The 16,266-nt window shown below is 43.3% G+C and overlaps 1 protein-coding gene across 1 annotated transcript in view; it reads right to left on the reverse strand.

The window, feature by feature from the left end:
- Nucleotides 1-1,902: 1,902 nt before the first annotated feature.
- The window catches only part of VIM (vimentin), an 18,133-nt gene continuing 3,769 nt past the window's right edge, over nt 1,903-16,266 (reverse strand). The window contains exons 3-11 of the mRNA XM_019530258.1: nt 15,755-16,261; nt 14,783-14,843; nt 7,456-7,551; nt 7,210-7,371; nt 6,173-6,298; nt 4,189-4,409; nt 4,037-4,080; nt 3,192-3,277; nt 1,903-2,277 (exon numbers count right to left, since the gene is read on the reverse strand). Coding sequence (XP_019385803.1) covers nt 2,236-2,277; nt 3,192-3,277; nt 4,037-4,080; nt 4,189-4,409; nt 6,173-6,298; nt 7,210-7,371; nt 7,456-7,551; nt 14,783-14,843; nt 15,755-16,261 — 1,345 coding nt within the window. The 3' untranslated portion in view covers nt 1,903-2,235. The remainder of the gene's footprint in view (nt 2,278-3,191; nt 3,278-4,036; nt 4,081-4,188; nt 4,410-6,172; nt 6,299-7,209; nt 7,372-7,455; nt 7,552-14,782; nt 14,844-15,754; nt 16,262-16,266) is intronic.

Genomic DNA, 16,266 nt, shown 5'->3' on the forward strand with positions numbered 1-16,266 from the left:
AATGCATTACCAGTTAATGGTTAGTGTGGAGCACAGTCTGATGGGGAAGGGAAGCAGCACAGTGCCTCAGAAACAGGAAAGTGGCAGGGCAGGAGGGAAGAAAGTGTGATGAGGGACTAGTACCCATAGTTTGTAAGATTAAAGAGGAAAAGGGAGTAGCCTAATGATCCGGGATCTGGGCTATTTCCCACAGACAACGGAGTAAAACACAGATTTCCCTCTTTACCAGAAGAAAACGGCGTTTTTCCCATTTTTGTGGGGAACCCCACAGATTTTGAAGTTTTGCAAAAAGCTCTGTGGGCTGGCAGAGTTCCAACCTGCAGGAAGCTGGGGGGAACAGGAGGAGCGTGGTTAGGCAGGGGGTGCCCAGTGCATGTATGTGCACATGGCTGCCAGGCAGCCTGGAAAGCAGCTCTCACAGATAAGTGAGAGGGGAATTGAGGCCCCCTTAAGGAGAGAGTTGGGCAGGGATGGAGCTGGGGCTGCTTCCCAGCTGGGCAGTATGTGGGACTTGGGTCTGGGGCCACAATTCAGAGCTGTAGGGCCCCAGCAGGGAGCAGGATGGAGCCACAGGTAGCTCATCTGGGGGTCAGGAGCAAGGATCCAGCTCCCCATTGCTGTGCACACTCCCAGGGAGGCACAGGGGACCCATGCCCACCAGCTCTGTGCATGGGGTGGCAGCAGGGGCAGGCTGCCTGCTGCAGGCTCCCTGCCCTCCCCCATGGCCTCCACAGCCCAGCAGATGTGATCCAGCACTGCAGGGCACATCAGGGCCACATGGGGAAGCTGCTTGCTGCTGCAAGCACCGCGCTGTCCTGGCGACATGTCTCCTGCGTGCACAACATCAGTGGGAGTGGCAGTGTGGGGTTGTGCCCTTCACCAGATCACTTTAAACAAATGAAGTGGTGCTCTCTCCATTTCTACCTCACTCTGCTTTGGTAGATTATGCATTCAACTCCACCTCACTACAAAATGTAATTACCAAATTCAGGTAGACTTTTATTTTAGGTAGAAGAGAGTACCTACAAAGGTAATGCCAAGACCCTTTATAGATTTAAACTTGACTGCATAATTAGGACTTAGGCAGACTTTAGATGCTGAAAGCAGTAATGTCATCATCCTGAAGGCCCCTTGCTTCCTGCCCCGACTTCCCTAAACATGGCCCATAGTTCCAAGAGATGTATTAGCCAGTTATTGCTACATTTCAACTAGGTAAGTGTTTGTTTCTGAAAAGAAGGATGCCTTCCTGTCTACTCATGTATTTATAATGGGCATGCTATTATTTAAAAAATTAAACAGCTTGCACTCACTTTAAAGTACTGCCCCTCTTTTAAAAAACTAAGAAAGCATGCATATGCATTTATGCAGAACATAAGAAAAAGCTGTAGGTGCTCAAAGTACCCGAGCCATCCTCTTGCCAAAAAGGCTACTAGTAGCTGTTGGTAATAGTCATAAAATTATACTTTGTCATCTATGTGTTGTTGTTGTCCATTTAATTTGGTCCACTGCTCTTCAGGTGGTCAGAGAATTAGACACAACATTGTTACAAGCTATTTTTGGTATAGTCCATGTAAGAATGAATGAATGTATACGCATTTAAGTGTATTCCATGCAGCTTCACTTAATAAACCTCAGTCTGCACAATTCAATTCAAAATTGAATTCCTATTGTATTGGTCAAAGCCAGGGTGCTCAACCCCTAGCCTGCAAGCAAGATCTGATCTGTAGAGCCATGTCATTTGGCGTGCAGGGCCCCCCACGTCTAGAAATTTGGCAGCAGGAGAGTGGGGGGACCAGGTGTGGGGCAGAGTCCAGGGGACAAGCAGATGTATGTGACCTACTAATCTGTCCTCTGGGACTAAAAGGTCAAAATAAAACAGCTACTAAGGACACATTAAAAAGCTATTTTCCAATTATTTATTGATGCAGCGACAGGTTGCTCATACTGTGCTGAAAAAAAGCAGTTTTATTAAATTTGGATACTTAAAAAACAGTATTGCAGCACAAGATATTGCTATTTGTAAACTAGACTCCATTGTAAATGCTAAACCTTCAGGGAGAACCAGTTTGCAAGATCTAAAACCTATTCTCTAGCATTACAATCTTGCGCTCTTATAAAAAAAAACTGCAGAAAGGCACTTGAAAGCTGTTTCTTCCTTTAAGACTTGGACTTTTTTAAATCTTGCTGGTAAGAATTTTTCCTGCACTAATTAGGATGCAGATTCCTTCATGGTTTTCACTCCAGATCATCATGATGCTGGGAGGTTTCATTAATAACCTATCAAAAAAAGAAAAAAAAGACAACAACTTAAGTCTGAACTTCAATACTAGATACATCTATTAGAAAACTGGCTTTCAAGCCCAATTTATGACTTTTCACAGCTTCTTTTACTCTGGCATAAATACAAAAATCACTAGTTATTAATTTGGAGATCTCTGTTTTGATTAAATTAAGCAACAAGAACGCAGTTTACAAGCATTGCTTGCCTGCCACATTAGACAATTTTTCTAAAATTCCAGAAAATGGCTTTTAGCAACACTACTTCAGAACTAGCTAGCAGCCCTGGATAGCTGTATTTTCAGATATTTTAGACTTAGAAACAGCCTCTCTGCATGTACTTTTACATAAAGTTTACAGAATTCTCTGCAACACTGCTGAAGAGTGATCTCCCAGAGGTTACAGTAAACATGTCTTAAATTGTATAAAATATCCAGAAAATGCAGGCTACTGCACCCTGGGCTCATGGGCAAATATGAATAGATGCATTATTTTGAAGCCCGCCTTGTTTGGTAAGCAAAGAGACTACACAGATTAGTTAGGTCTACATCATGTTATACTTGTGACGAAGGGGCATTTATACACATACTATTTGCCCCACAACATGCTGGAGATCCGCTACTTTAGAGCAGACTCTCAGCATCGCATACAGTTGTACAAGCAGCGAAATGCATGTCAGCTCGCAGAAAATGGTGACAGTGCACTTTTGAACTAAATCCCCTTCTAGGTGTTTTAATTCAAAAGCACACCACCACTATTTTCTGTACACTGATATGCATTTTGCCACTTATACAACTGCAAGCTTCGCAGTGCCAGGTACTTTTCAAGGCACCCAGTGCTGTGGAGCTTGCACGTGTAAAAATGCCCAAGATGATTTCTTCCCACCACCTAAAACAAATGAAATGACCACCAACCTGTCCATCTCTGGTTTCAACAGTCTTAATTAGGAGTGTCCTCTTTGAGTGAGTATCAACCATAGGTTGAGACTCAATGTTAGTTTCTGCAAGTTAAAGTATTAAAAATTAGTTAATTGTACAGAATATTAAAAACTACTCATTTGCTCCTGTAGTTTATTAGTAATGAATGAATTTATAAGAAACATCCTTCAGGACAACAGCTAGACATGAGCAACAGGCACTAAGAAGTTCAGATTTTATAAGTAAACCCGTTTAAATCTGGTCTCTCTCTCTCTCTCCCCCCCACAAAAATAAGAGACTTCTGAACTTACAAAAATTCAGTATATATTAAAGATTTCTAAGTAAATGCTCCTGTTTGGAGTATTGTGAAGCAATTCATCTGAATTTGACAGCTGTTCATTGCTCATTTTTGCCTAAGTGTACACAAAAAAGTGTTTTGGATTGACTAGGTCTCAGTTCTCAAGTGGTCAAATTGAAAGTGGGATCCCTTTTTGACAAAGGAGTCTCTGCCCTTTGAAGACCAGACTCCCATGAAATTTGCTTTTAGTGAGCTCTGATACTCAGCTTGCCAGTTCAATCTTGGCTGCAAGCTTTTACTCTTATAAAAAGGTAGCATTATCAGAATGTTACTCCATAATAAGACAGAAGTGATGTAGGTGCTAAAAATATTACAGTTAAAAAAAAGAGAGAGAGATTAACAAGCTGGTGTTCAGGGCCCAAGTATCCAAACAGGTTCAAGGAACAAGACTTTGATTAAAATTACACTAAAGAAACATCTTTAGCATATTGATAAGATTAAAATAGATTTATAAGTAGTGCAGAAATCATCTGAGACTGCTTACCTCTCAGGTTCAAGGAAGCAAAAGTTGGAATAGGCATGTTAATCCTGGAAAGAGGAAAAGAAGTCTTAGTTTAATAACCAACTAACTAATGGAATGTGCCATTTGTTACAGCAGACAGGAGTTAACTCCTTGTCTCCAGTTTCATCTTGTACCTGCTCTCCTCTCCCTCCAGCAGTTTTCTGTAGGTAGCAATCTCAATATCAAGAGCCATCTTGACATTCAGCAGATCCTGATACTCGCGAAGGTGGCGAGCCATTTCTTCCTTCATGTTTTGAATTTCATCTTGCAGACGGGCAATAGTGTCTTGGTAGTTAGCAGCTTCAACGTTAAAGTTCTCCTCCATCTCACGCATCTGGCGCTCCAGGGACTCGTTCTGAAAATGTTTTAAACATGGTTGGCTGTAGTTAAACTTTCAGCATTCCCTCCACTACAATTCTTTAAATCACGCTAATTAACGTTTACACACACAGGTGACTGATAGTGGAAATAATATACTGTTAAAAGACAGACAGTCAAGTTTAATAGTCCTCAATTCTCCAAAAAGTTTGTTTCAAGACTGCCCTTGAATTCTTCCATCTTGCCTACAGTACAAAAGTTAGGTTAATGACTTATTTTCAAAGTGATTTGTTTTTACAGTAGATCTATGTAATACATAGTTAAGACTACTTCAGTTTTAAACAACCTTTATAACTACAATCTGGCAACTATAGGAAGAGTACTCAAAGCTGTCTTAAGTCTTACTATATTTTATAGGTGTATACAGAAGTTATTTTTCTTCTAACCCCGTTAGAGAACCATAAGACTAGAGGGACCTCTGGAATTGCAGCATCAATTTTTCTACCAGTGAGCCACACCACAGTTCTTTCCATAACTGATGTGTGGAATGTAAGTTTTGGATTAAAAGTAGGTAAGAAGTCTTTATGTTAATTCACTCAGCTTGCTAATAACCACACACTCCTCCCACTCCCTCTGAGGTTCAGTTTCCAAGTCATAAGTAGTATGCTGCAGGAAAGCAACAAGTTTATAAAAAGATCCTTCAGCATCTATTTTATGATCTCATACAGTGTAGATGTTGTGTAAACCCTGGAGTTTTGTGCAATTATGCACCCACACAATTGGGCGCATAAAAGGCATGGTCATGCAAAATTGCATAAATTTTTGCAAAATGTAATCCCAGCAGGTTCTGTGCCTCTACCGATGCAGGGCTCCCAATACTTCAACTGTGAGCCCCATGTAGAGGAACAGATCCATGCGACTGGACAGCTGGGTAAGTAGAGAAGAGCTCCTTCCTGCAAGAGGGGGTGGGGTGAGTGTGGGGTTTGTTGGTGGGCAGGCAGGAGTCGGCTATTCACCATCAGGTCAGACCAGCTGGCTCTGTGCCTACACTTGGGGCTTCCAGCACTCTAGTGGGAACCCGCATGTGGAAGCAAGAAGCCTGCTTGGCCTGATGGCGTTTGACTTCGTGCTTCCATGTACAGCTTCCCACTGGAGTGCTGGAAGCCCCATGGACATGCACAGCCCATCTGGCCCAATGGTGAACAGCTCACACCTGAAGCACCAAAAGCCCCATGTGTTGGCAGAGCCAGCCTGGTCTGGTCCGCAGGCACATGCCAGTGGACCAAGATGTCTCTGTGCCACCATATGCAGGGGGCTCGGTCTGCTGTGGCCATGAATTCCAACCCCCTACCCGCCCTCTCAACCCAGCTGCCTGCTGCTGCTGAGCTGCCAGTGGCAAGGGCGGTGTACCATGGGGTGGAGGGTGGGGAATGTGTGGCAGGGGGCCCACAACCAAACACACAAACCCCTACATCCCTTCACAACCCCCTGCACAGACTGGGTTATAAAAAAATGTTATACAGATGTATAAATACAAAGTACCTGCATAGATTTCTAAAGGTTCATATAGTGTTATATTCAGAAATTTGTAGGAAAAATGTTCAGAATCCCAGGATTCTTCTGCACAGAAAAATTCAAAGTCATACCTGAATTTTTCTGTGCACAATTCCCTGGGGTGCAACTATGCTACACCTTTGCTCACCAGCTCAGACCATTCACAGCCATTTTAGCATTTCATTATACATCCTTTCAGTACTGACAGTTGTAGCTTTTTCTCCTTAACTATTGCCTTTCACTTACAGTTCCTTTAAGCGCATCAACTTCGCAGGTGAGGGACTGGATTTGTCTGCGATATTCATTAGCTTCTTGCTTGGCCTGACGGAGGGCATCATTGTTCCTGTTAGCAGCTTCAGAGAGATCTGCAAACTATTACAAACAGATTTACAATTTCAGTTAGCAAAAAGCACTTTAAGGATCTGTCATACCATGTAGACACAGGCTTAAGAGGGTTTTAAAAATGATCAATCAAGAGCCAGCACCAAGACTTAAAAAGTGTGAAATAAAAGAGCCAAGAGATTATCTTTTCATTTAATGATTAAAACAGTGTTAACAGCCTTCAGTTAAACTGCTCAAATGGAGTAGAGATTGACATTATGTGTATGCATCTAAAATAAAAGAACAATTTTCCAACTATTTAGCTGGTCTAATAAAAGTTCACATTTACCCAAAGAACCTTGTCTGCCTATGTCCTTAGACCAACATGGCTATAACCAACACTCTCTAAAGCATCCTAGAATATTTTCAGATACTCCATGAACACGAAGAACACTTCAAGACGAAAATTAAGGAGCCTAAACTAACTGGGGGGGCTAGTGCCTACTTCAGATTTCATAACAGCCTACATCCCTAGAAAGCAGAACTACAGCATTTGGGAAGACTTAGTTAAGGCTTCACTATATTGGTACAATTCTGATCCCCATTTGTGGGATTACCATATTCTAGAATCTAGATGGTAGATAATGTAACAGCTGTTTATATAGACTTCACAGATTTCATAGACAGGGATGGAAGGGACCTCGGGAGATCGAGTCCAGTCCCCTGCCCCAGGGGCAGGAAGTCAGCAGGGATCATAGGATCCCAGCAAGATTAACATCCAGATGTCTTTTGAAGGCATTCAGAGTAGGTGCTTGAACCACCTCCAGCGGCAATCTATTCCAGACCTTGGGGGCTCGGAAAGTAAAGAGGTTTTTCCTTATGTCCAGCCTGAAACGGTCTTGGATGAGTTTGTGACCATTCAACCTTGTCATCCCTTGGGGTGCTCTGGTGAACAGACTTACTTTGGACTTGTACCACTCTTCAGCTTCATGAAGATTCTTAGCAGCAACACTTTCATACTGCTGACGAACATCACGCAGGGCAGCAGTAAGATCTGGTTTAGAAACATCCATATCAATCTGAATGTGTTGATCCTGAATCTGGGCCTGCAGCTCCCGAATTTCCTTAAACAGAAGCAGATAGTCAAGAACTATTCAATAGACAGTGATACAGATTACTACTCTGAGCACAAGAGCTATTCCACTTACCTCATCATGAAGCTTCTTCAAGAATACAATCTCCTCCTGCAAAGACTCAACTTTGCGCTCCAGGTCAAGACGCGCCAGAGATGCATTGTCAACATCCTGAAGCCAAGAAAAGTCTGTTTAGCAACATCAATAGGAAAAGTGCATCTAAAAGACATTTGTGCCATTAAAACAGATTCAGAAGGCAAGCAGCAGGCAACTGCAATTTCAAGGCCAGTTTTAATTTGAAAATGTGGCCCCGCAACATTTAGAGGCATTAAGCTGCCTCATCTTTCTTGGGAGTAAGAATCAGCACCTTTATTGTGCTTTCAGAAAGCAGTTTTCATGGAAGTAGATAAGAACTTTAATTTAAAGGTGAACTAAAAAGTTATTTCCACATTATACAGCAAAAGAGCACATTTATATAGAACTAAATATATACTGTACTAGATACTAAAGAAAAAGAAATACATGGGATGCAATGCAATACAACTTGCAACAAAACAGGACCTCATGCCCAGTTTGATTTTGACTGAATACTTTTTTTGCACAGAATGAAGACCTCAGCCAAAATCTAAGTTATAGATGTGTTCCATATATAAAAAGAAAGGAAAAGAGGCAGAAGTCTAACTTGAGGTCACGGTTTATAGCTATGATCCAACTGATCATCTATGGCCTTACAGGCTTAATCCTGTGAGGTACTTAAGGGCTGTGGTAGGGGTGCAAGAAACTGGTAAGTCACCACAAATGCAGGGACTCTGCCTCCAATTCCAGGAGACAGAATGGTGTCACACCCCAGGAGTCCACTCAGTCTCCCACAAATCTTCTCCTCAAGTTTAGTTCTGGTGGTTTATTTCCCATGTTGTGAACATTTAAGACTACCCAACAGAAAAAAAACTTAAGTCTCCACAGTTCATACAAAACATAAATACTGACCTAGCCAGTTACTAGCAGCCCTTGCTTTAACATGATTCATACACCTCAGATAAATACAGTATTATTGCATGTCTCTGTACACATACAAGGCTGAACAAACACAGGTCCATTCATTACCTTAAGTCTCCACAGTAGAAGTCTGCAGTGTAGATGGTATGTAAAATACACTAGCAGCACTGTGGGATTGTTCTGGGTGTGGGCATGGAATTTGGGTAACTGCACACTGCTTAGCTTTATGACAACAGAGAAGAACCACACTGGTTTCAAGTCTCTGGCAGATGTTACACTTCAGATGCAATTAATCATGTTTTTTGTAGTTACCCAGTCACACATTTATGCAATTAATGGCACAATAAAACATGGAATAAGCCACAAAAAGTTATTACACAAAATAGTGCTCTTCGCGCCTTAGAAAATGTGACCATGCTTATCAGCACACCCAGCCTCAGGAGCACCCAGAGCCCTTCTCCACAGTGTGCTCTTAAACCTGGGAGCACCAGTCAGCTGACTGACCCTCCAAGCTGGAAACTCAGCATGCTACTTGTCAGTGCAGAGGAGCCTTGGATGCAATCCCAGGCTCTCCCTGCACTGGCATCAGGGTGCAATTAGGAACTGATCCCCAATCCCACAACTGTGCCTTGTGCCATGCATGTGGCATGGTAGGAGGTGTGACTGTTAGGAATCACAGATCAGATCCCTTTGCATCTTTAAATGAACATCTGTCAGGGACCTTAGAGAAAGACAGCGTAAAGGGAGTCTTTGAATAACTGCAACCTCCAGTGCTGAAATCAATACCTGGAAACAGGGGGAAGGAGGATGGGGGAGCGGCACACATCATGGTCATAAAAACACCCCATTTTCAAGAAATTCTAAACCTGGGGATCTTTTAAAAAAAACACACCCTGAAAAAGTAGCATCTCTGTCAGCAGTGGCAGGACTAAGTGACTACAACTTCTATACTTTAAAGTCCTTCTGAAAAGACCAGTATGACAGACCCAATTAGAAAGGAAATACTAGGTAAAGCAGATGGCACGGGAGGAGGAGAGTAAGGAGGACACACTGGTTTGTCTACCTTGCACAGGATGTGGAGAATGGGAACAAAGAGACCCGAGCCTAAACGGCTTTTACATTTCTCCTTTGCCTCCCTCAGAGTGCAGTCTCTTGTCATTTTGATGCAAGTTAATTAGGTTAACCATTGCCAAGTCCCTGCATTCTTTGGTAAATACTCTACCTTTTGCTGCACTAAGATAATTCTAATCAACAGCAAACATGTATAAGTCATGTTATAAAATGTCAAGTGCATTGAGCTGATGAACCAGTGCAAACTGCCACATAACATTCTTCAAGATAAATCGTTGCCTAGTAAACCTGTCTCCGTTTAGATGGGCAAACAGGAAGCATGTTATGTGCATGCACAATTGCACATATTTCAAATAAATTAACCTGTGAAACATTGCTTAATGTTTTAATTTTACAAAGCATTAAGTGGGGGGAGGAAGGGGTAAAAGAGGGAAGAAGAAAGGGAAAATGTCTGAAACTTAAAAACATGCTTTTATCCTGAATATGTCATAAAGCAGACTCCCTTGCCAAGTGCTAGAAGACTGTGTGTTATCCTCTCTTGGGCCAAAGTTATAGTACTAACAGAATTTGTTGGTCATTTTTACCCTCTAGCACTTGTTTAATGCTTCTTTGTACTCTCAGAAGAGTACTGCTAGCATTTCATATGAGGCTGTATTCTACGTCACAAGGTAATTATCTCCTTCTGGAAGGAAACTGTACAACTGTAATTTAACCTGCGCAATGCGCAGCGATTCACACAATGAGAGATCTTATAAAACAGTGCCCTTCAACAGAGACACTCAGGCAAACTTTAATGTTAGCTATCAGCTGTCCTACAAAGTTAAATTATGGTTAACATTTTTGTCATTTAGCCATTTTCAGAGGAACATACTTAACGAGTATTTAAGTGCAAACATTTTACAGGCTTCCACAAAATGTCACAAGTGGTTCAGATGTAATAGCAGCTTACAGCAGAGGAGCTGACATTATGTTTTACCTGAAGATGTTCTGGCTCTAGCTACTTGCATCTCCACCAACAGAAAACAAATTTATATGATTGCATCTGTTTAAAAGACAGGTGCATCTAAAAATCAAGGTAAAAAAAAGCCACTTGAGCCCAGCAGCCCGTTGGCCTGACATGTTTTTAAGGCATTTCAGTTTCTATTGCCAATAGCAAACTTCACAACTCAAACTAAACTCTCTCAGCTCTGCTCAAATGAAGAGACCTATTTCCAGCAGGGTCAACTGGGAGAAGCCTGACAATTCCTGAACAAAGCAAGGCCTCTAGAGCAGGAGTAGCAACCTATGGCCTGCACCTACCCACCAATATCTTCAGCGCCATTTGACAGTAAAGGGCTTTGACCACAATCACTTTTCTGTGTTGCCATGGGGGGGGAGGGAGGGAGAGAGGAGGAGACTAGTGATAACACCCATGTTCTCCGCATGCCACTACAGAGAAAGCAGGGGCTGGATCCTAACACCCGCTCATCTGACTCATTTCAGGGTCAAGGTTGAGTACTCTGGTCCACAGGCTAAACATGTTGCCAACCACTGCTCTAAAGCACAAACACTAACTGTTCTTCCACTGCACACCTGTGATGCTAGAGATATGGAGTCAACTCTTTTTAAACAGCACACTAAACCCAGATATGCAGATGACCTGTAGCATTTCAAGTGTGTATGTATATACACATACATACACATATACACATACATACACATATATACACATACACACACACACACTTTTTAAAAAAAAAAAAATCTATGCATGAATAATACAAAATAAGGCAAAACTCTAGTAGCCTAAATGACTGGATATGTCTGTGTTTAATCAGATCGTTCTTCAGAACCAGGGAAGAAAGCTGCCCAGAGGCTTCCAATAACACTTACTCCCCAGTGACACTCTGGGGCAATACTGCACTAATATTGCCACACTTTTGACCCCCAGAATCTAGGGCACAGAGTTCATTTTATCCAATCATCCCATCATCATTTTGAAAATTTGTGGTATGTGTCTTACCATTCCTTAAATTGATTTTGATTAAGTCTGAATTTAATTAAACACGCTTGCTTCCCATTTTGAAGCACAATTACCCATTAAGAAGTTAACATTATGAAGTTTTTTCGGCACCTATACACATGCAGAGAAGCTGCTCCAATGTGCTGCAATTACAGCACGCCTGAGCAAACTTGAATAATCCAGTCTGCTGAAGTGTGGTAATTACTGCGCTCCAGTATCAAGTGTATCAGTATCCCTGCACTGAAAAGTGGCAGTGGGGGCACTTGAACTAAAGTTCATTCGATGAGCTTTAAAATGCCCCCAACAGACTTACGATGATAGGCTGAGAGACATGGGACTCTTTAGCCTGGAAAAGCGCAGGCTCAAGGGTGATCTGATGGCCACTTTTAAGCTTATCAGGGGTGACCACCAGGATCTGGGGGAACGTTTGTTCACCAGAGCGCCCCAAGGGATGACGAGGTCGAACGGTCACAAACTCCTGCAAGACTGTTTCAGGCTGGACACAAGGAAGAATTTCTTTACTGTCCGAGCCCCCAAGGTCTGGAACAGTCTGCCAGCGGAGGTGGTTCAAGCACCTACATTGAACACCTTCAAGAGTAAATTGGATGCTTATCTTGCTGGGATCCTATGACCCCAGCTGACTTCCTCAATGATCTCGCGAGGTCCCTTCCAGCCCTGATGTCTATGAAATCTATGAACTGCCATTTTGCAGTGCAGGGACAAGGATGTGTGTGACACTCCAGGTGCTTTAATTTGAGCAACTCAGAGCTTTTCTAATTAAAGCGCACCCCCCAACTCCCTGAGCACATGTATAAATGCCCTTTGTCTCCAGAACAGCTCCTGGAAGATGGGGCAGCACTGTGTTCCCAGAAACAGCTTTGAGCCATAAGTGTGGCAAATTAAGTGTCAGAACTGCAGAAACCATGCAAACAATTGAAGCATGCATATTCTACTAGGAAGCAATAGGCTATTCCTCTTTAAAATTTTCCTTTACGAAACAAACTCAGCCTTAGCATCAATGTGAGAACAGTCAACATGTAGTGACAGGACTATGTTAAACTGTTCAGGCTTTTGGTTCCTCTGATAAAGGCATGAATCCAACAGTTTTTCGATCATGACCAGAACATAAATAAAATATAGTTTGTAAAATACATTACATGAATCAAACCAAAGCCATTATAACACATTAAATGCAATTCAAATCCTGATTAATCTCAGTTAAACTACTGGCATCTGACTACTTTTAAAAAGAGAGGTAACATTTTGTGAAGATTGACCCTTTGTATTGTAAGGATATACATGCATGCCACTTTAGTCTTACTGGTAACATTGTACTTGTATTTATGGCAAAGATGAGATCTGACAGAATATTACCAACTATAGTATAATAGAAGTTATGAGATTCACCAGAATGCTGCATGTCTAGAACTCCAAGTGTATTAGGAGAAACTTGAGCTACAACTGAGTTAGCTAAGTGAGTCTTAAACAGATTGGTAGAAATAAAAAAAGCACTTTGCTTTTAACTGATTTAACTGATGTAAGCCTGGTTTAGTTAACCAAATTTGGCAAGAACTCTAGTTCAGCAATACAAACCAAGTACATGTGTGTCCACATAGGTCTTTACATTCACATACATTAGGTTCTAGGTTATGAAGAATCCAATTCAGACACAAAGTACTTCCCCTGAAGTTTGTGACAATTCTCTGGCCAGTTTCAGCTTAGTTACTCCCAGTTGTCTTATGAAAGAACTGAGGCTTTGGCATCTATACTCTAAAATAAGCCCTAAACATCAACTGGCACCGTTCACCTTGATCAAAAAACTGCCGCCATACAGATAGCACCTACTAGCAGTTCCTAACTGCTTTGCCTCCAGCCAGATTCCAGTCCCCGTTACAGGATTGTATTTAACTATTACGAACTTTACCTTTCCTCCTCACCTTCTTTGGGAAGTTGTGTAAAGAAAGTAAGCACTTTAATCTTAAATGAACTAAATTTAAAATAACCACCAGAAAGGCTGAGCTTGCAAGCTACTATTTGCAAGCTTGCTACTTCAAAATGCCTGCACTATTTGAAAAGTTCAAAATTGTAGGTCAATTAAAGGCTAGTTTCTTGCTCAAGTAATTAAAAGGCATCCAGGTAACTCGTTACTTCACTCTAAAGCTTAGCTGACTACCTCCCATCTCAGATCCCCAGCTCACCCACCCCATCTTTGAGAATCTCTGCACTAAATAGAAAATTCAGTTTCAACATAGTAATCAGTTAGTCTGCTCCTGATATGATAACCCTTCCCTTAAAAAAAAAAAAAAGAAAAAGAAAGAAAAACAAGATTGTGAAGCAGATAGGAAATTTTAACTTGGAACAAGCTTTGGAAGTTTGAAATGAGGTCAGTCAAGTCTTCTGAAGGAGTCCTGTATTATATACTTTGAGACTGGGAAACACAGAAAACAGTTGATGCCATATAACACTAGCCTCTAAAATATGCTTGCATCATTACACATCTGATAAGAATGCAGCCTGTTGAAAGTCCCCCTGAATACAAAGACTTCTATTATTTCAATCTGCTGCCACTACACTTGCCATAATGCCTGCATCTGCATTCCATGGTGAATCCCATAGAAACCATTAATACCCTTCAGCCAAGCAAGCAGATGGCTCCCTTTCACCCTTATTGGATCAGAAAGTGATTCCACGTCAGCGCACTTTTGTAAGATAGGCTAGACTTGGATAAAACAAAAAAAAACAATAGTTTCTCCCCTCCCCCTGAGACGACAGCATCGGCCCAAAGAAAACAAGCAGAATCTACATGACTACTGACAGAATTCCTCTGTGCATTAACAAAAGCCTCTGCAAAGTCCTGGGTTCTCATTTATACACTAACATTTCACCTATGATACATCAGGCATGCCATACCTAGTCATGCAGATGACTTCTACTAATCCGATTTATTTAATAAAAACAAACAAACAAAAAAACACCCCACTCAATTTAATTAAGCTGTATCATTTGCAAAATATTCCAAAAATACCCTACATTTTTTTTAAGTAACCTTGGAAGTTTATTATTGTAGAACTGAGTTTTAACCCTGAAAGCCACATGTTGGTATCCTGGATTAAAAAAAAAAAAAAAAAAATTACCAAAATTCCCCCGAAAACCCCCCTAAATAAAAGACTAAACAAAAAAAATCCATATGCATTTCTACAATGTTTCCAGTCTTCTTTTTTACCACTAGGTGGCTTTTTATCCAACTTATGTATTACGCAAACTTTATACACTTCAATTTAGGTTGGCTGGGCCTCATATTTAAGTGTGGGGGGAGGGGGAAAAGAGACAAACCTGTCTGAAAGACTGCAAGGTAGTTTCAGCTTCTTCTCGCTGCTCCATCTCATCTTGCAACCTGAAAGCAGGAGCATAAACAAGGAGTAAAGCCATGCAAGGAGGAAGCCACCAGCAGCTAGTGTAAAACCCGAGTGGAGCCACACCCATTCAGAGGGAAAGATGGCTCATTTGCCAAGAAGCATCCCATGCCTATACTTCCCTGGGGGGCAGAGCCTTTCTAAGTCAGCCTGACTAGGCTTTTCATGCTTCCAGTTGATGCAACTGTTCCAGGGCCAGACACGACCATCACAACTCATTCAAGGGATGCAGCGAGTGGCTGACCCCAATTTGCACTGCTTGAAAGCTGCCTTGTGGGGAAACTCAAGCTGTGGAGGAGTGACTTTCCTTTGGCAAAGGAAGGAAACAGACTAGCGTGCCCACCAGCCCATGCCTCCCCCTTCAGGGTGGGGCTGAAGACCCAAGATCGGGTGTCCCAGGTCTCACCCCACAGCCCCAGGGAAACCTCTCTGGAGGCAGGGCTAGTCACAGAACATTAGAGTTGAAAGGGACCTCGGGAGGTCTAGTCCAGTGTTTCTTAACCCATGGGATGCAACCCAGCACGAATATATGAAAGGGTCAGGCACAAACTTTAAAAATGGATTCTCTTTTAAAGGAGAAACCGCATGAAACCACGACTTCACCCTCCAAGCTGGCAGAGCGCCCCGCCCCATCCACCCCACACACTGCGGGGTGAGGGGCACTGGGTCGGGGCTGAGCACCCGTGCCCTTGTACAAGAGAGGTTGAGAAGCGCTGATCTGCAGCCGCTTGCTGTGCAGCCGGGGCCGAGGACGGAGACCTCAGAACCGCTCCAGTGCTTCCCCCACCCTCCAGGGGAGAAAGTTTTCCTGATGTCCGAGCTCAGCTCCCCGCCGCCCGGCCCCGGCCCGCCGCCAGGGGGGTCCAGGCTGCGCCGCCCCCCGGGCACTTACTTCTCGCGGAGCTTCATGATGTCGTCGGCCAGGTTGTCGCGCTCCACCTCGACGCGGGCCTTGTCGTTGGTGAGCTCGTCCACCTGGCGGCGCAGCTCGCGCATCTCCTCCTCGTAGAGGTCGCCCAGGCGGGACGTGCCCTTGCCCTTGAGCTGCTCGAGCTCGGCCACCAGGATCTTGTTCTGCTGCTCCAGGAAGCGCACCTTGTCGATGTAGTTGGCGAAGCGGTCGTTGAGCTCCTGCAGCTCCACCTTCTCGTTGGTGCGGTTCGCCTTGAACTCCGTGTTGATGGCGTCGGCCAGCGAGAAGTCCACGGTGTCGTGCAGCAGGCGCGCGGGCGGCAGGCTGCTCCGCAGCCGCACCGACGTGCTCTTGGTGGCGTAGCCGCCGGGCGTGGACGAGAGGCGCACGCTGCCGCTGGGCCGGGCGCTGCCCAGCGAGTAGCGGCTGGACGACGTGACATAGCGGGTGCTGCCGCCGGGCCGGGCAGTGCCGCCGCCGCCGCTGCTGCC

This window comes from Crocodylus porosus, unplaced genomic scaffold (assembly GCF_001723895.1).
Source record: "Crocodylus porosus isolate Cpor-Errol unplaced genomic scaffold, CroPor_comp1, whole genome shotgun sequence".
Lineage (NCBI taxonomy): Eukaryota > Metazoa > Chordata > Crocodylia > Crocodylidae > Crocodylus > Crocodylus porosus.